This window comes from Syngnathus typhle, linkage group LG4, assembly GCF_033458585.1.
Source record: "Syngnathus typhle isolate RoL2023-S1 ecotype Sweden linkage group LG4, RoL_Styp_1.0, whole genome shotgun sequence".
In the NCBI taxonomy this organism is placed as follows: domain Eukaryota; kingdom Metazoa; phylum Chordata; class Actinopteri; order Syngnathiformes; family Syngnathidae; genus Syngnathus; species Syngnathus typhle.
In genome coordinates this window covers 2301858-2326862 of record NC_083741.1, presented here as the reverse complement: position 1 = coordinate 2326862, position 25005 = coordinate 2301858, and the positions used below count along the sequence as shown (strand labels likewise).

General features: G+C 43.7%; 1 protein-coding gene across 2 annotated transcripts in view; it reads right to left on the bottom strand.

Annotated features, from left to right (window-relative positions):
- The window catches only part of LOC133153245 (SH3 and multiple ankyrin repeat domains protein 2-like), a 202593-nt gene extending 177865 nt beyond the window's left edge, over positions 1–24728 (bottom strand). For both annotated transcript variants that reach the window (XM_061277410.1, XM_061277411.1), the window contains exon 1: positions 24528–24728. In XM_061277410.1, the coding sequence (XP_061133394.1) occupies positions 24528–24561 (34 nt within the window). In that variant the 5' untranslated portion in view covers positions 24562–24728. The remainder of the gene's footprint in view (positions 1–24527) is intronic.
- Between the last annotated feature and the right edge of the window lie 277 nt (positions 24729–25005).

Here is a 25005-nt window from a genome sequence, read left to right as displayed (position 1 = left end):
GCCTAGTTAAGACCATACCAAAGACTATAAAAATGGGACCCATTGCCTCCCTGCGTGTGTGACGATCATTGGGACTTAAAAAAAAAAAACAAAATTAAATTTTTTTTTAAAAAAAATTCATAAAAAAGGCTTTTTTCCAGCATCAGCATGCCATTTTTAGGGGTGCGTACTATACATGGGGGCGCACTATACACGGAAAAAAACGGTATATCATCAAAAACTGTCTCACAAAGCGCAATAGTTTCTTTTTCCTCAAGAAAACAATCAACCAACAACATACGTGGGGTAGTCTCTATATTGCAATTACTATTTGTTTCCCCTTCCGATAGGCCTTTTCTAATTGCCTTCATTCACTGATAACAGCAAACTGTCAAGAATGTTGAGAAAATACTTGACAACCAACTATCTTGGTCCGCCCACATCTTGCCAACAACTGGAGATCAAGGGTAATTTAATTGCAGACTTTCATGACAATTGAACAACACTTGGGACCCAGGACTGCATCTGGAATTTGTGCAAGATTTCCACTCAGTTCATTTTTCGGGTTTTGTGAACGGATTAATTTTAATTGCTGCTTTTACATCTTTAAATAATGCATCTGAAAGGGCAGGTGCAAAAGCAGCATGGAAAGCAGCATGCAAAGCAGCATGCAAAGCGGCGCCAGCATGGTGCAGACAAGATGAGAGGCGACGGAGAGAACTTTTCAGCTCGTGTAAACATTTTTGAAACCCAAAAGGAAACGGAAACAAAAATTGCATTGCCAGGCTGTGAGTGTACTTGGCAATGCAAATGTGGAGCTTTTGAAAGATTTAAGGGTTGACATGAAGCCATGTAATTTCCTTGCGCCTGGGTCATTTCAGTACCAAGTTTTAAATACAATGTCAAGCAAGATGGGCATGTACATCCAATTTCTACGCCCTCGTGACAAGTTAAATCATAAAAATGGGGTTCCTGGCATCCCCAAAATTACAGATTTTTTTTTTCGGATTTTGCTATTGCAGTAGGGGTACTCTCTCAAATGTTTCATGGTGAAAGTTGTCAAAAACTACCCAAAGCACAACGCCTCTTTTAAATATGGTAGTCCCCACTACCTTTCAACCTGTTGCCAATGTCGAGTGCAATGTTTGCCATAATACTGTGTTGTTTTATTGTGCACAAGGTTACGCCAAGGTGCAGAAACTAAAGCGGCGGAGCCACCCTGCACTCGACTCTCTTTTGAGCAAACATGAAGCAGTGTGTGCGACCAATTGTGAAAAAGCTAAACTTGTGCCCTGTTTTTTGTGGACTAACAGTAACATCTGCAAAGATGTCTACGAAGAGGACAGCCTTGGGAGAGATATCCAGTGCCTCCCGAGCGCCAAAGTGGAGATCTGCTGCAGATCATGTCATCGACCCAGTACCATAGAGAGACCCATATTAAACTGAGCAGGTTCCGTGACTACCCACTCCAACCATCTTTAGCATAATTACCACAATTACCGTGAACAGAGTAGTATTCCACCGACCTATGGTGCATGCACTTTGGTGTCAGACTCACCCACTAATGGAGGGAGGCAATAATTTCCTCGTGGACACTTCCTTTTGTTACACTGTGAGATGACGAGCCGTCACCTGCGTTCCTTGCAACTACAGCAGTGTATGTAGGGAGCGCAGAAGACAGCCTGAAGCCATTTTGATAAGAGCACATGATAACGAGCTGATTAAGCCAATCGTAGCCAGTAGGGGTGTAACGATTCATCGATACACATCGATATAATGCTCTACGATTTATTGGCATCGATGCTAAACGCAAACATCGATTTATATCGCCGTGTTTGACCTCGGACATTAGACGCGACTTTATTTTGAAATCCAGTTCATTGTTGCTTGCTTCCTCTTTCCGGGAGCAGTGCGCGCCGCGGCGTTGTTGTGTTGTGAGCAGAGCAGGCACGTGAAAGGGGAGTCGACAACTAGTACGCGGCTCCTGGGCTGGTGCTATGGCTAGTGTCCAAAAAGACGAGGAAATTGCTCCCCTTTAGGCTTCAAGTCATTCGTTTGGAAGCACTTTGGATTCCAAAGAAAAGATGGCTCAACGGACAAGACACGTGCAGTTTGTAAATCCTGCCATGCGGTGATCACAAATCTCGCCGCACATTTAAAGAAAAAACACGACATCAAAGTTCAGCGTTAAAATAAGCACTTTGTATACTACAATACTCTTGTAATTTCCTAAATAAAGAGTTTGCAGTACCTTGTTGATTTTGCGTATGAATTGCTATAAATCAGGATATTGTTCTATATTTTTTATTTAAAAAAAAAAAATCGATCGTAGAGCACTATATCGTGATATATCGTGAATGAATCGCAGCAGGCTTTAAGATATCGGCAAATATCGTATCGTAGTTCTTTGTATCGATATGCTATCGTATCGTGACAAAACCCGCGATTTACACCCCTAGTAGCCAGCAAACGTTGGCTGCTGTTTCCTGTGGTGAAGTTCACGCTTTTCACTTTCCTAGCGGAGAAAGACAACCTAAAGGAGGGGAGTCACTGAGTCATTTTCACATTCCCAAAGCAGAATCTAAGGCCATTATCTCTCTATATACAACAGACGTGTTGATGAAGGGAAGAGGTGCTAATATCTAATGAGCTAGCACATTGTGAAGGCACCACTCTATCTGTGTGAGTCCCACAGTGCCTGGTGGTAGCGAAGCTTGTGGAGTTGGTATTAGTTTCTCCTTGGATATTCGACCTGTGTCCAATTTGTGATTTTAGTCATTTTTGTTAAAAATGTAAAATCCTGAATTGTAATACTTTGTATATTCAAAAATGCAAACATAGAATATGTGGGGATTGAATTTGTTATTTTCTTTTTTAATTTAAAAACCCAATAAAAATTGAGAATTATTTGTTAACATTCATATAACACAAATAAACTCGCCTGTTAGGAAATCATAATGCAGTACATGTATGTACTCTCTGCAAGTCTGTGTGTGCCCAGATATTTCAAAAAGCATTTGGCAAAGGGTGAACTTGGAATGAGTTAGTGGGTAATCATGTCAGCAAATGTACCGTATTGGCCCGAATATAAGACGATGTTCTTTGCATTGAAATAAGACTGAAAAGGTGGGGGTCGTATTACATTCCAGGTCGAGACATTATACCCATTCACTTGTGCGCAGCGGTAAGTTAAAGGTTGCTGTATGGACTGATCTGTGATCATGTGCGTCTTTGACACAAGGTGAGTATATACACAAGGCGAAAAGAGCATAAGCATCCGAGCCAACACCCTATACAGTCCTCAGGTTCCCCAACAATAGCGGTAGCAGTTTCATTATTTTATTGCAATGTTTTCACAGTAGATCATTTTATTTACATTTCAAAAACCAGAAGCCATTCATTTACAAATGTGATTGCACTTTAAATTACATATTTAAATGTACAGATATTAAGATGTGATAGACAGTTTTTGCATGATTTGAATGAGGAATATCTCATATCTCTAATCTCGAATATATTGTTATAATCATTTGTTTCAGATGTCATCATTTGATGCATATTAATAGTATAACTTTAATAAAAAGGAGCTATTCTTTACTTTTTTCTCTCTCTCTCTCTCTCTCTGTTGTTGGGAAAAAGTTTTGTCTTTTAGTATAATCTAAAAAGAGACATGGTACCAACAGAGATGCAGGGCTTAATCGTCATGAGCAGCAAAACTATCAATTTGTAAAGCCACTGGATACTTACATTTAATATTGTAATACTTTAGTGTTGTTTATAGGAAGTGGAGTTACAAATAAAACGTATGGCGTTCAACCACAAATTGAAAAGGGGAAAACTTTATTTATAAATGACTGACTAAAGCGTAGTAATTATTGCTTCAAATAGCACATCAACCACAAATGCTTACGATTTTTGGTTAGCACAGTGCTTCTCAAATAGTGGGGCGCGCCCCCCTTGGGGGGCGCGGTGCTATTCCTGGGGGGGCGCGTGTGACCCTGGGGAACAGGCTTTTTTTTGGCAGTACTAGAATAAAGTGTAATTGCGCGTTTACTACAGCAGGGGGCAGTGGCGCTCTCATTGTTACTTCTGTCACGTTTGCGACAGTGCAACATTTTACGACTTACAAGACAAGTTAGGATAGTCACGGTGGGGAGGGGGGGCGCGAACAGTTTTCTTCTTGCTAGGGGGGGGCGTAACAGAAAATAATTGAGAAGCACTGGGTTAGCACCTGATACCTGGATATGTCTTGCCTTTCTGAAACGCTGCTTCTAAGGTACTTTGGTACCTTAGCCTCGTGTGGCTGCAGGGTTTTCCGTCGCTGCCTTAGTGTCTGCGGCACGTTTCAACTGCAGCTCTTCATGAACCGTGGGGTGAATTTTGCTTAAATGTTTTGTCAAGTTTGTGGTGTTGCCACAATATTTAATTGTTTTGTGACATATTACACATTTTGCCTCGTTGTTATTAAGTAAAATTTAATATCCCCAAACCAGACTTCTCTTGCGTTCGGACTGGGCCGCCGCCGTGGCCATGCTTGTTTGTGTTTGTTTGGATTGGAACGGGAGCTGAGGAGGAGGGCTTGGCTTGTGAGAAAAGGGGGCGGGAGCAGAGCAGAGCAGGACACGCCGGTGCAGCAGGCGGAAGGAAAAGTAGTGCTAGCATGAGTGCAAGTCGTCAAATTGGAGCAGAAAAAAATGAGGAAAAATATAATTAAATAATTGTAAGTATCGATATTTTAGCTAGAGAGATCGATACTCAAAAATGAGCAGCCTGGATCGATATATCGATATTTTGGTATCGATCCGCCCATCCCTACTTTATACGTGTTTGTTATTCCCGAAAGCTAGTAGAAGCAGAATGAGCGAAAGACATGGCAGTCGCGTAACAGTCAACGTAACAGCGCAAACAGAAAAAATACACAAACTAACGCTAATGTTTCAAGTAGAAATATTAGGAACAATGTTTTATTGACATAGAAGTTCCAACAAGTTCTTTGACTACTATTTGCGGTATATTTGGTCAATCTGCGCCTCTGAGCAATGTGCGCCATTGCGGACGTGACTTGAGTTCAAGCACAGGAGGTGGCAACCAGCCACGCGCACCAACCTGTGCAGAAGGCGTCGGGATACGTGAAAATATCACGTGTTTGCTCTTTAAAAAAAAAAAAAAAAAAAACTGTAAAGTTACAATACATCCACAGAACAGTGTTGGAATGTTTATTAAGGGAATGGGAAAGGTTTATGTAGCTAGTGTTGGCTCGTGATTGAACGATTCGTTCAAAAAGAACGAATCCTTCAGTGATCGAGATTGAACGAATCACTTCCTATAGTGATTCGTTCTTTTCTTCTTTTCATATATAACTTCAACCAGTAGATGTCAGTAATAATAATAATAATTCATTATATTTGTATAGCGCTTTTCAAGAACCCAAAGACGCTTACAGGGAACAATGCAAAGACATACATGGGGGGGGGGGGGAGGAGGAAACAATCGGATAAACTTAAGAGGAGGAAAGCAGTTATGGGTAGGGGAGGTCATAAGCTTGGGAGAAGAGGTATGTTTTTAGACGGGACTTAAATATGGGAAGTGTGGGTGAGTCACAGACAGACTGGGGGAGAGAGTTCCAGAGTCGGGGTGATGTGCAGGAGAAGGCTCTGTCACCGAAGGATTTGAGTTTGGATTTTGGGACTGTCAAACGTGAAGTATTGGAGGATCGGAGGGGACGGTTGGGGCAGTAGGGGACAAGGAGGTCGGATAGGTAAGTGGGAGCCAGGTGGTGAAGGGCTTTGAAGGTGAGGAGGAGTATCTTGAAGATGATACGCTCCTTCATGGGGAGCCAGTGAAGAGAGTGGAGAACAGGAGTGATGTGTTCACGGGACCGGGTGTGGGTAAGGAGGCGGGCAGCAGAGTTTTGGACTAGTTGAAGTCTATGGAGTGAGTGAGCAGTGATTCCAGTGAGAAGGGAGTTGCAGTAGTCAAGCCGGGATGAGATGAAGGCGTGGATGAGAGATTCAGCGGCAGGGAGAGAAAGGCAGTGCCGGATTTTAGCGATGCGTCGGAGGTGGAAGTAGGAGGTCTTGACAACTGAGCTAACATGAGGTTGAAAGGACAGTGTGGGGTCAAAAATAATGCCAAGATTGCGTGCCAGAGGGGAAGGAGTGATGTTTGAGGAGTCAATGGTGAGTGTGATGGATCCAATTTTATTAAGGGAGGATTTAGTGCCTATGAGGAGGAGCTCTGTTTTGTCACTGTTGAGTTTGAGAAAGTTGTGGGTCAGCCATGCTTTTATTGTAGAGATGCAGGTTTCAAAATGAGTGAGGGAAGGGTTACGGGTTGGTGTCGTACGTATATAGATCTGGGTGTCATCAGCGTAGCAGTGGAAGTCCAGATTGAGTTTGCGGATGACGGTACCAAGGGGAAAGAGGTAGCAGATGAATAGGAGGGGGCCAAGAACTGAGCCTTGGGGGACCCCTTGTGTAACTGGGGAGAGGATGGATGTGTGACCGGAGAGAGAGATGAAATGGTTTCTGTTGGTGAGGTAGGAGGTGAGCCAGTCGAGTGCAGTGCCCTCAACACCTAGTTGGCGCAGCCTTTGGAGGAGGATGGAATGGTTCACAGTGTCAAAGGCTGCGCTAAGGTCAAGTAGTAGTAGGATGTTGAGGGCACCAGAGTCTGCAGAAATGAGGAGATCGTTGGTGACTTTAACTAGAGCTGTTTCAGTGCTGTGAAGTGGGCGGAATCCGGACTGGAAGGGTTCATAGAGGTTGTTGGACTGGAGATGGGTGCGGAGTTGGGCGGAGACAATGCGTTCAAGGGTTTTGGAAAGGAATGAAAGGTTGGAGATGGGACGGTAGTTGGAGAGGTTGAGTGGGTCCAAGGTGGGCTTTTTGAGAATGGGGGTGATGGCTGCAAGTTTATAGACAGCGGGAAAGTGACCAAGGGATAAAGACTGATTAAAAAGGGTGGTGAGGTGGGGGAGGAGGACAGGGAGGCAGGCCTTAGTTAAGGTCGTTGGAAGAGGGTCAAGAGAGCAGGTGGTTGTCTTGGATGAGGTAATGATGTCTAGGATAGTGGAGGAGTCAACAAGGGAGAAGGCAGTGAGAGAGGGAAAGGGCGGGCGGTCAGGAAGTGGGGGCAGGAGGGCAGGGGAGGAGGAGTTATTGATGATGTCGGTCAGAGAACTGTTGATTTGGGCGATTTTGTTGTTGAAGTTGACAAGGAAGGAGTTACAGAGGGCGGGTGAGGAGAGTGGCTTGGTGACCGGTGGCTGGAGCAATTTGTTGATGGTGGAGAAGAGTATGCGGGGGTTTCGGTTGGTGTTATTAATGAGAGATGAGAAGTAAGCAGATTTGGCAGCAAGAAGAGCGTCACGGTAGGAGGAGATGTGTTGTTCAAAGGTTTCGGCATGGACGGTGAGGCGGGTTTTTTTGTAGAGGCGTTCCAGTTGACGGCCAGTTTGTTTCATGGTGCGGAGTTCCGGTGTGTACCAAGGGGCAGAGTTAGTGAATGTAACAGAGGAAGTTTTCCAGGGGGCTAGGGAATCAAGGGAGTCAGAAAGGATGTTGTTGAGCGTGGTGGCAAGGTCATCAGGGGAGGAAGAAGTGGGGTCGGAGGGAAGAGCAGAGGATAAGAGCTGGCAAAGCGTGATTGGGTTTACAGTCTTGATGTTGCGGTAGGAGATGGTGCGCTTTGTGGATTTATGAGGCGAGGGTAGAGGGGCGGAGAAGAGGATGCAGAGATGATCTGACAGTGGAAAGGTGAGAGGACGGGGGCTGGATGTGAGTGGAAAGGAGGAGCATACTATATCCAGGGTGTGCCCTTTGGTGTGGGTGGGGAAGGTGATGTGCTGGGTGAGATGAAAGCATTCCAGAACGGAGATGAAGTCAGATGTCAGTGGAGCAGTTGGCTGGTCGATGTGGATGTTGAAATCACCGATTAGTAGGAGGCGGTAGGAGACTGAGGATACGATGGTGAGAAGTTCAGAGAGTTCAGAGAGAAAAGACGGATGTGACTTGGGGGGGCGGTAGATAAGAACGGCAGTAGTAGAGTTGGGGAGGGAAAAAGCGAGATATTCAAAGGATGAAATAGATGGGAGGTTGAGGTCCAATTCAGTGATTGATAGGGACCGCTTATGGAAGACAGCGATACCACCTCCTCGCCCAGAGAGGCGGGGTTTGGCGATGTAGCTGTAGTTAGACGGAGTGGCTTGGTTGAGAGAAAAATAGTCCAGAGGCTGTTGCCATGTTTCACAGAGAAGGAGCAGATCCAAATTATTGTCCAATATTAGTTCGAAAATAACTAGTGATTTGTTGGAGAGGGAGCGACAGTTCAGCAGTGCAAGGGAGATGGATGAAGGAGCGGGGGTGGGGGAGCGGAGATTGTTGAAGTTCACAGTACGGAAGGTGGGGGTGACGGGGGGGCGAGAGTTAGTCCAGAAAGAGGGGATGGGTGAGCCATCAGGGAAATGTCGTTTAAAAGATAGTCCGGAGCTACGGTGGATGTAGCGGCGACGGCGGAGGATCCCAGCCTTGCTGGCAGCTGAGGCAGCAGCAGCAGGCAGACGGTGATTATTGTTGAAATGATGAAGATCAGCAGCAGTGTAGACAAATGGACGAGAAGTTAGTGGAATGGAAGGCCGGAGAAGCAGAAGTGATAGTTCATGCAGGAGATGAGACGTGAAAGCAGCAGGGAATAATCCAGATAAAATGGTAGAAATGGCTAGTAGCTGGTTAACTAGAAGTTTGTAGGCAGTGAAATGCATGGAAGCAGCAGTGGACCGAGTCGTGATGTTGGTGGAGTGGGTGGTGGTGTTGGTCAATCCCGACTGTACCCGTGCAAACGGCACGCCCCAGTGTGTCATGGCGGCCCACAGCAGTAATGCCCATTGAAGCTGGTGTTACTTCGCCGTAAAACAAAACGAAGAAGAAAATCAGCCAATCAGCAGCGCCAGCGAGCGTTAGATGGAGGAGGGACTTTACGAGTCAGTGACGTAACTTCCCGTTCACGAACGAGTCGTGAATTGCATTTCCCGTTCACCAACGAATAAATCTGTGAGTGAACGAATCACTCACTGAGTGAATCAGTCACTGAGTGAATCAGTCACTGAGTGAATCAGTCACTGAGTGAATCAGTCACTGAGTGAATCAGTCACTGAGTGATTCGCATTTCCAGTTCACCGCGAGAACGGAACGAATCCTGGCTTTCCCGTTCGCAAACGAGTCAACGAGTGAAATCCCTTCTTGTGCCTCAACGGATCAGTCAGGGAATATTTTGCGTCTCCTGCCGTGAACTATCGAAGCCAGAATGTAGATTTACGATTTACTTATAGTAGGTTTTAAATAACGTGTATGCATACATATACATGCCTAAATGTTGTTATCTAATATATCGACTGCAGTTCCACATTAGATTGCTGGTTTGAAATGTACTTTTGTTATTATTATTATTAGTAGTAGTATTTGTCATGTACTGATATTGTACTGTGGGCCTACGTGATGACGTAGTGGAGGAGTGACGTTCAGGAAATGAATATGCAGACAGAGCGGCAAGTTGATGGCCCTCTGTTTCATGAATAAAAGTGATTAAAGACATCGGTTCGGGTCCTGATTAAATTCAGAGTGCATCACCTAATAAAGGTATAAGGTGAGCACACAACAATGGCGACGAGGATGATGTCCACCTTCTAAGGAAGAGGAGATAACGACGACGATTTTCGTGAGCAAGTTTAAGTTTGAGCTAACATGGCTAAGTCGGAGCTACAACCGTTTGCTTGCTACGCTGATCCAGCTTCTCTCGGGCCAAGATGGACACGATGGCTAACATCTTTCGAGTTGTATGCTGACGGTAAAGGACTGATAATGAACGAGGATACGACCAATGCTACTAAACAAAGACGACGCGCTCTACTTTTGCATTTGGCGGGACAGGACGTGCAGGATGTTTTCTTCACTTTACCAAACACGGGTGAGGTGACCGACTATGCGGCAGCAGTAAGGGCACTTGACTCCTACTTTGTTCCCCAAGTGAATGCAGCGTACGCGCGCCAATCCTTCCACAAGTTGTTCCAAAATCAGGGAGAGACGGTGCAACAGTTTGGTACACGTTTACGTCAGGCTGCGAAGGACTGTGACTTTCAAGGAGACAAGGACAATCAAATAAGAGACGCTATCCTGAGCAGATGCTGTTCTGGATACGTGAAGAGAAAGCTTCTCGAGGATGGACCTGGTTTGACTTTGGCTCGCACGTTGGAGTTGGCATCGCAATGTGAGCGAGTGGAAGAGCAACTAGCAGCAATGAATGGGAGCAGTATCAAGAAAGAGGGGGAAACGATCAGCCGTATCACAACGAAAAAAGGAAAGTTCACAAGGCCAAAAGGTAAATTGAAGAATTGTGATGACAATAAAGCAGAGAAGCAGTGCTACAGGTGTGGCTACACTGACCACATGGGTAAGGATCCCAAATGCCCAGCACATGGACAAACATGTCGTAAATGCAACGGTAAGGACCATTTCTCAAAAATGTGTCGTACCAAAGGACAAAAGAAGCAAAATGTTAATGCTGTAGAGACTGTGCACAATGACTATGCATTTATGGTGAAAGACTGTGAAATGCCTGAAAGACTAATATTTTGTGTAGGGGGAGTTGAGTTAAAAATGTTAGTAGATTCTGGGGCAACGAGTAATGTCATGGGAGAAAATGTTTGGGAGAAGCTAAAAGCTGAAAACATAAAATGTGAATCATATGTGCCCAAAGAGCAGAGAAATATGTTTGCATATTCCTCAACCCAGACACTATCTGTCAAAGGTGCTTTCAAATGTGTAATCGAGATAGGTGACAAGACTGAAGAAGCTGAATTCATTGTGATTAGAGGTGATGGTGAACCACTTCTTGGTAAAAAGACAGCTATTAAGCTTGGAGTACTAAAAATAGGGGAAAATGTTGCAGCAATCACAGATGTTAAAAGTATTCTGCAACAACAGTATTCAAATGTGTTCAAAGGAGTAGGTAAATTAAACACCAAACAAATCTCACTGTACATAGACCAAATGTGAAACCAGTCGCTCAACCACTGAGACGGATACCCTATCATTTGCGGGATGCAGTCGAGAAGAAAATCAAGGAACTGATGGACATGGACATTGTGGAGAAGGTTGAAGGTCCTACTCCCTGGGTAAATCCGGTAGTGATTCTCCCAAAGAAACATGACAAAGACATTAGGATGTGTTTAGACATGAGAAAAGCTAATGAGGCTATTGTGAGGGAGAGATACCCCATCCCTACAGTGGATGAAGTACTGCAAGGTCTGAATGGTTCTGCAATATTCAGTAAGCTTGATCTCAAATGGGGCTACCATCAGTTAGAGCTAACCCCAGAGTCCAGAGAAATAACAACGTTTGCTGTGCATAATGGTGTTTACAGGTACAAAGGACTGATATTTGGAGTCTCGTCCGCTAGTGAGCAATACCAGCACGAGATAGCCAATGCACTAGCAGGCATCGAGGGTGTGGAGAACATCTCAGATGACGTGATCATACACGCTCCAGACCAGGTGACACATGACAAGCGCCTGCACGCAGTCATGAAAAGACTTTCAGAATGCGGATTAACACTGAATGTGGAAAAATGCCAATTTAACATGGACAGACTTGTTTTCATGGGCATATTGTTGACCCAGAAAGGCATTGGACCAACTGAGGAGAGAGTGAGAGCTGTTAAGGATGCCAGAGAACCAAAAACGGCAGCTGAAGTGAGAAGTTTCCTAGGACTGGTAGGATTCAGCAGTAGATTTATACCCCAGTTTGCAACGCTCTCTGAACCACTGAGGAGATTGAACAGGAAAGAGACTACATTTGTGTTTGGACCAGAACAAAAACGAGCATTTCAGACTTTAAAGACTGAACTAGCCAGGGCAGGTACTTTAGCTTATTTTGACAAAGAAGCTCCTACCAGAATAATCGCAGATGCAAGTCCTGTAGGGTTAGGTGCAGTGCTTGTACAAAAACAAGATTCTGAGGAGGTACCAGTGTGCTACGTTAGTCGTAGTCTGACAGATTGTGAACGCAGATACTCACAAACAGAAAGGGAGGCCCTAGCATTAGTTTGGGCATGCGAAAGGCTACATCCATATGTGTACGGACGTAGGTTTGACTTAATCACAGACCACAAGCCATTAGAAGTCATATACAGTAAAAGATCCAAACCATGTGCTCGTATAGAGCGATGGGTCCTCAGACTTCAACCTTATGACTTTCGGGTGGTGCACATCGCAGGAAAACAAAATATTGCTGATTCTTTATCTAGGTTGTTGTCAGACACAGGGACAAAGGGAATACATGAACATGAATCTGAAGAGTATGTGAGATTCATTGCAGTTAATGCAACACCAAAGGCGCTTACCACACGAGAGGTAGAAGAAGCCTCTGCTGTAGATCCAGAGCTGACGGAGGTGCGAAATGCAATTGAAATTGGACACTTCGAAAAATGTAAACAATATGCACCCATTGTAAATGAACTCTGTGTGATTGGATACATAGGGTTACGTGGAAGCCGCATAGTTTTGCCAGAAAAACTCAGAGCAAAAGCACTTGCATTAGCTCATGAAGGACACTTAGGAATTGTAGGGACAAAACAACATCTCAGAACAAAAGTGTGGTGGCCTGGCATGGATAAGGCAGCGGAAAAATACTGTAAAGCTTGTCATGGATGTCAAATAGTGGCCAGACCAGATCCACCTGAGCCTTTGAGGAACACAAACTTACCAGATCGACCATGGCAAGACGTGGCTGTAGATCTGTTAGGACCACTACCAAACAATCAGTCTATATTTGTTTTAGTAGATTATTACAATCGCTACTACGAGTATGAAATAATGACGTCTACAACTACGGACAAAGTTATTGACTGTATTGAGGACATTTTCAGTAGGCATGGACTACCAGTGACGATCAAATCGGACAATGGACCACAGTTCAAATCTGACTTGTTCAGGGAATATTGTGAAACAAATGGAATCAAACATGTGAGAACAACACCAAAATGGGCACAAGCCAATGGAGAAGTGGAACGTCAAAATGCATCACTGATGAAGAGAATCAGGATTGCACAGGCAGAAGGGCTGGACTGGAAACGTGAACTGAGAAAATATGTAACTATTTACAGGAGCATTGAACACCCCACGACAGGGAAAAGTCCAGCTGAACTTCTTTTCAACAGGAAAATGAGAGGAAAGTTGCCTGACCTCTCTGAGTCCAAAACAACGGCTCTAGATATTCGTGACAGGGATGCTGAACAAAAAGGGAAAGCAAAGCTTTATGCTGATGAACGACGAGGAGCCCAGTACTCAAATGTGGACATTGGAGACACTGTACTGGTACAACAGGACAAACAGGACAAATTCACAACACCATTCAAGCCAACCCCACATAGAGTCGTGAGTAAAACTGGAAGTCAAGTGGTAATTGAATCCCCAACTGGAGCTCGCTACCACCGGAATACCACTCACGTGAAGAAATACCAATCATATGAGAATACTGAAGGACATGACACACCGAAGACTTTTACTGAAGGGGAGGAAAATGTACTGAGCAGAAATGTGGACAGTTGCAACCAGACACCACAAGAGGAAGCTCAGGAACCTGAAATGAGACCCCAGAGAGTCAAAAAGATACCAGCAAAGTTCAAAGATTTTGTGACAAAGTAAAAGTAAAGGGTTGTGTCTGAATATGTTGTTCACTGTTTAAAAGAAAAAAATGTTTATGGGTTACATAAGAAAAGTTAGACAATACAATGTTCGGTTAGCACAGTGCTTCTCAAATAGTGGGGCGCGCCCCCCTTGGGGGGCGCCGTGCTATACCTGGGGGGGACTAGAATAAAGTGTAATTGCGCATCTTCCCAGCAGGGGGCAGTGGCGCTCTCATTGTTACTTCTGTGACGTTTGCGACAGTGCAACATTTTACGACTTACAAGACAAGTTAGGATAGTCACGGTGGGGAGGGGGGGGGGCGCGAATAGTTTTCTTCTTGCTAAGGGGGGGCGTAACAGAAAATAATTGAGAAGCACTGGGTTAGCAAAAGATGATGATGTAAATTACATGGCCAATATTGGTATGTGATGGTACAGTTTATTTCTAAGGAAAGGGGGGATGTCATGTGCTGATATTGTACTGTGGGCCTACGTGATGACGTAGTGGAGGAGTGACGTTCAGGAAATGAATATGCAGACAGAGCGGCAAGTTGATGGCCCTCTGTTTCATGAATAAAAGTGATTAAAGACATCGGTTCGGGTCCTGATTAAATTCAGAGTGCATCACCTAATAAAGGTATAAGGTGAGCACACAACAGTATTATAAACATTTATGTTATAACTTGTCTGGTGTTTTATTCCTTATTATATTCGCCATTCAAAACATAAAAATCAGACATTTGGTTAACTGCTTTGTATGACAATATGTATGTGTTTTACATTGTTGTATGAGTTGGTGTCCCCAAAATTAACAAATGTCGGCATAACGGGGTTTTTTTTCAACCTTTTATTCAAACACAAACATAAACACATTCGGTATAATAACACCATCACTACTAGTTAGTTAGTTAGTTAGTTAGTCCCAATGATCATCACACACACATCTGGGTGTGGTGAAATTTGTCCTCTGCATTTAACCCATCCCCGTGTGATTTTAATCCATCCCCTGGGGGAGAGGGGAGCAGTGAGCAGCAGTGGTGCCGCGCTCGGGAATCATTTGGTGATCTAACCCCCCAATTCCAACCCCTAATGCTGAGTGCCAAGCAGGGAGGCAAAGGGTCCCATTTTTATAGTCTTTGGTATGACCCGGCCGGGGTTTGAACCCACAACCTTCCAGTTTCAGGGCGGACACTCTACCACTAGGCCACTGAGCTGGTCATTGACATTAAAATGTCAATGTCGGCATTATGTGTGTCGGCTGGCAATAGCATAGCAGCAATGCTGTCTGTCAGTCACAGTTAGATGGAGGAGGGACTTTACGAGTCAGTGACGTAACTTCCCGTTCACGAACGAGTCATGTTAAAACTTATGTAGTTTTTTATTCCTTGTTTTTATACTCGCCTATTAAAACAAAAATCAGACATTTGGTTAACAGCTTTATGACAATATGTATATGTGTTTAACGTTGTGATATGAGTTGGTGCCCCCCAAAATAACAAATGTCGGCATAACGTTTTTTTTTCCAGCCTTCTATTAAAACACAAACACATTCAGTACAGTAACAACATCAACTACAAGCCAACAAATACAAAACTAAAACATCAATGTCGGCATAACGCGTGTCGGCTGTAAATGGTTTTAGCAGCAATGCTGTCTGTCACTCACTCGTGCAGACCAATCAGCAGCGCCAGCGAGTTTTAGATGGAGGAGGGACTTTACGAGGCGTAAATTGCATTTCCCGTTCACCAACGAACGAATCTGTGAGTAAACGAATCACTCGGTGAGTGAATCACTCACTGAGTGAATCACTCAGAGTGAATCACTCACTGAGTGAATCGCATTTCCAGTTCACCGCGAGAACGGATCAGTGAGGGAACGAATCCTGGCTTTCCCGTTCGCGAGCGAGTCAATGAGTGAACTGCCTTCCTGTGTATCAACGGATCAGTCAGTGGACGTGTTGCGTCTCCTGGCGCGAACTATGTGAACCAGAATGTAGATTTACGATTTACTTATAGTAGGTTTTAAATAACATGTGTGCATATATATATGCCTAAATATTGTTATCCAATATATCGACTGCAGTTTCACATTAGATTGCTGGTTCGAGATGTACTTTAATTATTATTATTATTATTATTATTATTATTACCGTTTTTTTCCATGTATAGTGCGCAAAATTTAACGAATTTATTGTCCTAAAATCTGGGGTGCGCATTATACCGTTTTTTTCCGTGTATAGTGCGCCCCCATGTATAATACGCACCCTAAAAATGGCATGCTGATGCTGGAAAAAAGCCTGTATCCATGTATAATACGCACCCAATTTTTATGAATTTTCTTTTATGAATTTTTTTTTTTTTTTAAGTCCCAATGATCGTCACACACGCAGGGAGGCAATGGGTCCCATTTTTATAGTCTTTGGTATGGTCTTAACTAGGCTGGATGTATTTTTTTTTGTTGGCGTTGATTTCTCCGACTGCCCATAAACGCACCACCGCGCTCCGTGCGCGCACCGGAAAGAGGCGTGCGGACGTGAAAAAGGCGGCTCTGTATGGGAGAGACGTTGAAGAGGAATAAAAACACCCTTGGAAACCAAAACTTGGTGATTTCAAGTTTCATTTCGAGGGACATTTGTCACGTCTCGTCCCCAGTTTTGCTATGTGTCTAGGTTGCCATAGTTTCTGTTCGCGTCGCCCCTCTCTTCCTGTGTCACCTCAATCGATGTAACGTGTTTTGTATTTAAGTCCTGTCTGCCCCTCGCTCACCGTCGGATCATTGCATGTGTTACTGTCATGATGTCTGTTTGCTTTCTGTTCCTGTCTTTGGTAATGTCACCCTGTCTTTTTGTTCCACGACTTTGTCGGTCAGTCCTGTTGTTGGTTTTGTTTTCTCAAAAAAATAAATAAATAAATAAATAAAATAAAAAAAATAAAAAAATAAAGATTTTTTGTACCCATGTACCGTTTTTTTCCGTGTATAGTGCGCAAAATTTAACGAATATATTGTCCTAAAATCTGGGGTGCGCATTATACATGGGTACAAAAAATTTTACTTTTTTTTTTTTTTTTTTTAAGTCCCAATGATCGTCACACACGCAGGGAGGCAATGGGTCCCATTTTTATAGTCTTTGGTATGGTCTTAACTAGGCTGGATGTTTTTTTTTTTAGAAAACAAAACCAACAACAGGACTGACCGACAAAGTCGTGGAAAAAAAGTCATGCGTATTACAGGTAACAACACTTTGCCTTGTTCCTTTCGTCTCTGCTGTTCATCCTAAAACACAAAGGCGCTCTTTAAGCAATGCGACAGTGAGCGCCCGGCGCGCTGCGGTTGCGCGACCGCACCAAATTAAGCTCCCTGCGCAGTGCGCACTGAGGTCCACTTAAATTTTAGAAAGTACATCAGGACTTTAAAAATATCTTCTAAATTTCAGCGACGGCTCTGTCACAATAATGCGCGGTCGGCGGCGCGCTACGGTTGAGCGTTCTCTCTCGCACTCTCTCTCTCGCTCTCTCTCGCTCTCGCACACACGCGCACACACGCACACCGGGTATCATATGGAGGCCGCCATTACAGATGCGCAGAACGGATGCGCAAGACACGTCAGCTCTATAAAGAGCGAGAGTTCAGTTCTCCACCTATTAGTTTCAATTCACAGTTTAATTAGCAGTTTCAATCAGCAAATAACAAAATGCGTATTACAGGTCGGTCATATTTTATTTCACAACACTTTGCCTTGTTCCTTTCGTCTCTGCTGTTCACTTCAAACACGCTCCATACGACCGCAATGCTCTCGTATCAGACGCTTGCTCGATCACCTGCTCGTTTGCTGTCTGTCACAATGTACCCTACACAAATCCGAAACATTTGTTGCGGCTCCGAGTCACGACGAGGGGCAAGTTTTGGTTTCCAAGGGTGTTTTTATTCCTCTTCAACGTCTCTCCCATACAGAGCCGCCTCTTTCCCGTGCGCGCACGGAGCGCGGTGGTGCGTTTACTGGCAGTCGGAGAAATCAACGCCAACGAAACAAATTACATCCAGCCTAGTTAAGACCATACCAAAGACTATAAAAATGGGACCCATTGCCTCCCTGCGTGTGTGACGATCATTGGGACTTAAAAAAAAAAATAAATAAATAAAAATTTCATTAAAAAAAATTCATAAAAATTGGGTGCGTATTATACATGGGTACAGGCTTTTTTCCAGCATCAGCATGCCATTTTTAGGGTGCGTATTATACATGGGGGCGCACTATACACGGAAAAAAACGGTACTTGCGATTTGCACCTGTCCTGTAAAGCAGTGGTCCCCAACCACCGGGCCGCGGACCGGTACCGGTCCGTGGGTCACTTGATACCGGGCCGCCAAGCCGCACAGGATTTTTTTTTTTTTTCAATCGACGATCTATTAATTCAGGTCAAGACGCTTGTTCCGGTCACGTGACGTGTTTCCCCAGTCGAGCCCGCAAAGCTAGCAAAAATGAGTAAGAATTTATTTTGAAAAAATTGGTGATTCTCTCCCAATTTCCCCCGTCGGTTCAGGTCAAAACGCTTGTGTTTCTCACGTGACATGCCACGTCAGTCAAGCCCGCGAAGTAAGCAAAAATGAGCAGGAAACAGATGTTTGGAAGGCTTCTTCGGAAAAGGAAAAAAGCCTAATGAGGAGACGGAAGAAGAGGCTACAACTTCTAAGAAAAGGAAATCTGCATTTAAAAGAAAATTTCCAGAGTCCTACTTAAAATATGGATTTATCGCCACCGTTGACTCTGACGCGCCAAGCCCACTCTGCATAATATCTGGCGACAGGCTAGCTAACGAGGCAATGAAGCCTTCAAATCTGCTTCGGCACATGGCGACATAGCATCCTACATTAAAAGACAAACCTTAACCACAAGCTCAGTGCTCCCACTAATTCAACGTAATGGTGAGTTTTATTTTTATGTTGTTTATACCTGTTTTTATGCCAGTCGTGTCATTTTATTTCATCTTATTTATATATTTATTATCAATTTATTATTTATTTATATAAATGTATTATTTAGTCATATAAAGGCCGGTCCGCGAAAATATTTCTGACACATAACGGGTCCGTGGCGCAAAAAACGTTGGGGACCATTGCTGTAAAGTATCTCAACAATATTATCTGTGAAAAGTGCAAAAGACAATAAAGACTATTACTGAATAATGTAGCAAAACAATAAAATACCACTTTCTGTAAGTGTACACAATATGTTAAAATACCGTATTTTCCGCCCTATAAGGCGCACCTAAAAACGTAAATTTTTATCAAAAGTCGATAGTGCGCCTTATAGACCGGTGCGCCTTATATATGGATCAAGTGATGAATTTGTTGATCCATACTGGTTGTACACAGTGCTCTGCCAAAATGTTTTAGTACGTTTTAGTACGACTAGTAAATTACAAGGTCGCATCGCTTCCCAACATTACGGTAACTGTAGTCAAGGGGCGTCACCGAATACCTGTTGTACCCGCGAGGCTATTTCATTTCAAAATAGGCTGCTCCGTTAATGTTTCGCGTAAATCTACGGATCGATATGGAAGGGAAACATAGGTAAGTAGTACCAATGCGTTAGATCGAACTTTAGTCAGTTCTGATCATTTTATAGGAGATCGTTTGAGAGACGCGATTGTTTACACTTTGCTGAGGCTCATGGGAGATTGCGAGCCGAGGCTCATGTTTTTTTGCGGATGGCTAATGCTATAACGAAAGCTGCTATACGCGCGAGGCTATTTCATGTAAAAATAGGCTGCTCTGTTAATGTTTCGAGAAAATCTACGGATCGATATGGAAGGGAAACATAGGTAAGTAGTACCAATGCGTTAGATCGAACTTTAGTCAGTTCTGATCATTTTATAGGAGCTCGTTTGAGAGACGCGATTGTTTACACTTTGCTGACGCTCATGGGAGATTGCGAGCTGAGGCTCATAGGAAATTGCGGATGGCTAATGCTATAACGATAGCTGCTATACGCGCGAGGCTATTTCATGTCAAAATAGGCCGCTCTGTTCATGTTTCGAGTAAATCTACGGATCGATATGGAAGGGAAACATAGGTAAGTTGTACCAATGCGTTAGATCGAACTTTAGTCAGTTCTGATCATTTTATAGGAGCGCGTTTGAGAGACGCGATTGTTTGTTTACACTTTGCTGAGGCTCATGGGAGATTGCCAGCTGAGGGTCATTGGTTTTTGCGGATGGCTAATGCTATAACGATAGCTGCTATACGCGCGAGGCTATTTCATGTCAAAATAGGCCGCTCTGTTCATGTTTCGAGTAATTCTACGGATTGATATGGAAGGGAATCGTAGGTAAGTAGTACCAATGCGTTAGATCGAACTTTGGTCAGTTCTGATCATTTTATAGGAGCTCGTTTGAGAGACGCGATTGTTTGTTTACACTTTGCTGATGCTCATGGAAGATTGCAAGCTGAGGGTCATTGGTTTTTGCGGATGGCTAATGCTATAACGATAGCTGCTATACGCCCGAGGCTATTTCATGTCAAAATAGGCTGCTCTTTTCATGTTTCGAGTAATTCTACGGATTGATATGGAAGGGAATCGTAGGTAAGTAGTACCAATGCGTTAGATCGAACTTTGGTCAGTTCTGATCATTTTATAGGAGCTCGTTTGAGAGACGCGATTGTTTGTTTACACTTTGCTGATGCTCATGGGAGATTGCAAGCTGAGGGTCATTGGTTTTTGCGGATGGCTAATGCTATAACGATAGCTGCTATACGCGCGAGGCTATTTCATGTCAAAATAGGCTGCTCTGTTCATGTTTCGAGTAATTCTACGGATTGATATGGAAGGGAATCATAGGTAAGTAGTACCAATGCGTTAGATCGAACTTTGCTCAGTTCTGATCATTTTATAGGCTCATGTTTTTTTGCGGATGGCTAATGCTATAACGATAGCTGCTATACGCGCGAGGCTATTTCATGTCAAAATAGGCCGCGCTGTTAATGTTTCGAGTAAATCTACGGATCGATATGGAAGGGAAACATAGGTAAGTAGTACCAATGCGTTAGATTGAACTTTAGTCAGTTCCAATCATTTTATAGGAGATTGTTTGAGAAACGCGATTGTTTACAGAGGGCTCGTTGGTTATTGGCTAGTGGGTGCAGACCGCAACCCTAGTCAACCTCAGTTTGTTGCAGTAAAGCTTCTATTTTATGCGCCTTATAGGCCGGTGCGCCTTATATATGGACAAAGCTTTAAAATGGGCCGTTCATTGAAGGTGCGCCTTATACCCCGGTGCGCCTTATAGGGCGGAAAATACGGTAGTACCAATGCGTTAGATCAAACTTTAGTCAGTTCTGATCATTTTATAGGAGATCTTTTGAGAAACGCAATTGTTTACACTTTGCTGAGGCTCATGGGAGATTGCAAGCTGAGGCTCATAGGAAATTGCGGATAGCTAATGCTATAACGATAGCTACTATACGCGCGAGGCTATTTCATGTCAAAATAGGCTGCTCTGTTCATGTTTCGAGTAAATCTACGGATCAATATGGAAGGGAAACAGGTAAGTAGTACCAATGCGTTAGATCGAACTTTAGTCAGTTCCAATCATTTTATAGGAGATCATTTGAGAAACGCGATTGTTTACAGAGGGTTCGTTGGTTATTGGCTAGTGGGTGCATACCGCAACCCTAGTCAACCTCAGTTTGTTGCAGTAAAGCTTCTATTTTATGCGCCTTATAGTCTGGTGCGTCTTATATATGGACAAAGTTTTAAAATGGGCCGTTCATTGACGGTGCGCCTTATACCCCGGTGCGCCTAATAGGGCGCAAAATACGGTAATCAAATCTTAACAAGGTTAAGCTAACATAATATAATTTGTACCAAGCTTTGAGTGCCCTTAAGGTTATTCAGTTTAGACCAGTCACACAAAACGTGATGGATATCAGACTATTGGGTGAGATTTCTGCAAATCTTGTGAGACTTCACCACAGTGTGCAAAGCATATAGAGGTGTTAAATTCTGTTTCTGCTCATATGACCTCTTATATAACTAAGCATCAACTTATGGAACATTTTTGAGATTTTATTGTTTATATGTAAAAAACAACAACAATTAAATTATAAACATATTGGAGGACTGGACTATTCAATGACCTACAAACCTAACCCTAACCCGACAATTACATCATCCCCAATCATCGTCTGAAATAAATCGCAGAAACTTCATTCTGTTACAAAAATAATCATAGAGGCCAATCATTTGAGGCAGATCAAAGGACAATAAAATAAACAGCCATCCAGCTTTTCAAAAGGCAAACCTTTAGAGTCAGCACTGGTCAGCTGGGGAGTATCCCACCTAACTGTGGGAGGCGGAACACATCTTGTAATGTCACCTATCGGTCACAGGGCACATCTAGCCAAACATTCTCACCTATGAACAATCTATCGTCGATTAACCCTTAAACCAAATAAACTGGTAAGATTATTGGTGCTTCACTCCCCTCCTTGAAGGACATTTACACCTCCCATCTCACCCGCAAGGCGACCACGATTGTGAGTGATGTGAGTCCCCCCGCTCACTCTTTGTTTGATCTTCTGCCCTCTGGGAAGAGGTACAGGAGCCTGCGCTCCCGCACCACCAGACTCTCCAACAGCTTCATACTCCAGGCTGTTAGGATCCTGAACTCGCTCCCCCTTTCTGCGTACCGTCCTGTTCTTTGCGCTACGCTTGCTGTCTGCTGTATGCACACTGGCTCAGTTTTGCTCCTCTTATTTATTGGGTTATTTGTTTATCACTTACCGTTTTTTTCCGTGTATAGTGCGCCCCCATGTATAATACGCACCCTAAAAATGGCATGCTGATGCTGGAAAAAAGCCTGTACCCATGTATAATACGCACCCAATTTTTATGAATTTTTTTTAATGAAATTTTTATTTATTTATTTTTTTTTTTAAGTCCCAATGATCGTCACACACGCAGGGAGGCAATGGGTCCCATTTTTATAGTCTTTGGTATGGTCTTAACTAGGCTGGATGTAATTTGTTTCGTTGGCGTTGATTTCTCCGACTGCCAGTAAACGCACCACCGCGCTCCGTGCGCGCACGGGAAAGAGGCGGCTCTGTATGGGAGAGACGTTGAAGAGGAATAAAAACACCCTTGGAAACCAAAACTTGCCCCTCGTCGTGACTCGGAGCCGCAACAAATGTTTCGGATTTGTGTAGGGTACATTGTGACAGACAGCAAACGAGCAGGTGATCGAGCAAGCGTCTGATACGAGAGCATTGCGGTCGTATGGAGCGTGTTTGAAGTGAACAGCAGAGACGAAAAATATGACCGACCTGTAATACGCATTTTGTTATTTGCTGATTGAAACTGCTAATTAAACTGAATTGAAACTAATAGGTGGAGAACTGAACTCTCGCTCTTTATAGAGCTGACGTGTCTTGCGCATCCGTTCTGCGCATCTGTAATGGCGGCCTCCGTATGATACCCGGTGTGCGTGTGTGCGCGTGTGTGCGAGAGCGAGAGAGAGTGAGAGCGCGAGAGAGAGCGTGAGAGAGAACGCTCAACCGTAGCGCGCCGCCGACCGCGCATTATTGTGACAGAGCCGTCGCTGAAATTTAGAAGATATTTTTAAAGTCCTGATGTACTTTCTAAAATTTAAGTGGACCTCAGTGCGCACTGCGCAGGGAGCTTAATTTGGTGCGGTCGCGCAACCGCAGCGCGCCGGGCGCTCACTGTCGCATTGCTTAAAGAGCGCCTTTGTGTTTTAGGATGAACAGCAGAGACGAAAGGAACAAGGCAAAGTGTTGTTACCTGTAATACGCATGACTTTTTTTCCACGACTTTGTCGGTCAGTCCTGTTGTTGGTTTTGTTTTCTAAAAAAAAAAAAAAAAAAAAAATTTAAAAAAAAAAATTTAAAAATTTTTTGTACCCATGTATAATGCGCACCCCAGATTTTAGGACAATAAATTCGTTAAATTTTGCGCACTATACACGGAAAAAAACGGTATTCATCACTCATATTATTTATTTATTGTTTGTGCCTTCTTGTTTTTATTTTGTGTCGTCTACTTGTATGCCTACCGTGTACTATGTCTCGTCACCGTGGAATAGAGGAAACGGAATTTCGGTTTCTTTGTGTGTCTTGACATATGAAGGGATTGACAATAAAGCTGACTTTGACTTTGAACTCTGTCCTACCTTCATAAATATATTGAAATATTGGACATTTGTGATAAATGCAGATCTCCTAAAGTGGTTGTACATCTTTAAAAGAAACCCAATTTCATATCCTGATGTCAAGGCGTGATTTAAAACCTGTTACTTAGATGTTCTACACAATCGACATTCTTGACACCGTTTTTCTTCTCTTTCTTCCCGTGGCAGCGGTCATCGAGACGACAGCAGTTGAAAGCACTACGATTCGCTTTCACACTTTGAGAGATGAATGGACAGGCTGTTTGGATTGCGTTTGGTTGACACACGCGTTTGGTTGACACACGCACTCCGACACAATTATTCATGACATGCACGCACGCACACGCGCACACACGTACACACGCAATAATGTGTATGTGCCCCCCTCCTCCACCCCACGAGTTCATTTTTCTATCACTTTCGGTGACCCAAAAACTACTCCAATGTCTCTCGTCCAAGGGGAAAAAAAAGTCAATTAGTGGGTTTTTCAAGCACTGTAACCTAAATAAGCAGCGACCTACCTACGTTCTCTTTGACATTTAAAAAAAGAAAAAAAGACCAGTATCTGACACTTTAACACACGGCGTTTAGATGTGGCCGACCAATGCAAACTTTAAAGACTTAACATAACGTGTGCGCCTGAATTAAGTACAAACAAAAGTTTAAAGCGATAAAACGTCTTACCTTCCTTTTTTAAGGCATTAATGATCGACTTCATTGTGATTCCTTGGCTGCTCGACTCGCAGTTCGAGCATGTCCCACTATTTTCCTTTTTTCACCCCGGTCCGGTTGGCCTTTCAGAACAATGGAGAGCGAAAACGCGCCGAGGAGTAGCGGCGCGCAGAACCCATGATCCCGCTAGCACTTTCCTCTCCAACCGCCTGCTTGGAGAGTCTGCGCGGCCCCTTCCGCAAACCAGCGCTCCTCAACACTAACCACACTTGCCCCGCCTCTCACATACCTCCCATATACTAGATTAACACACTTCAAAGAAGCGCAAATTCACTGTTAGAACTGGATTGCATTTGTGTCAACTTGTTTATAATTACGCACTGAATCTCCTCCGCGTGTGTGAGTAGATAGTACAAAATTACAAGGGACATTGCATGGATGCAAACACCGAGCAATGAGCTTCTAATGCTTGCGAAACAGGAGTGCCAGT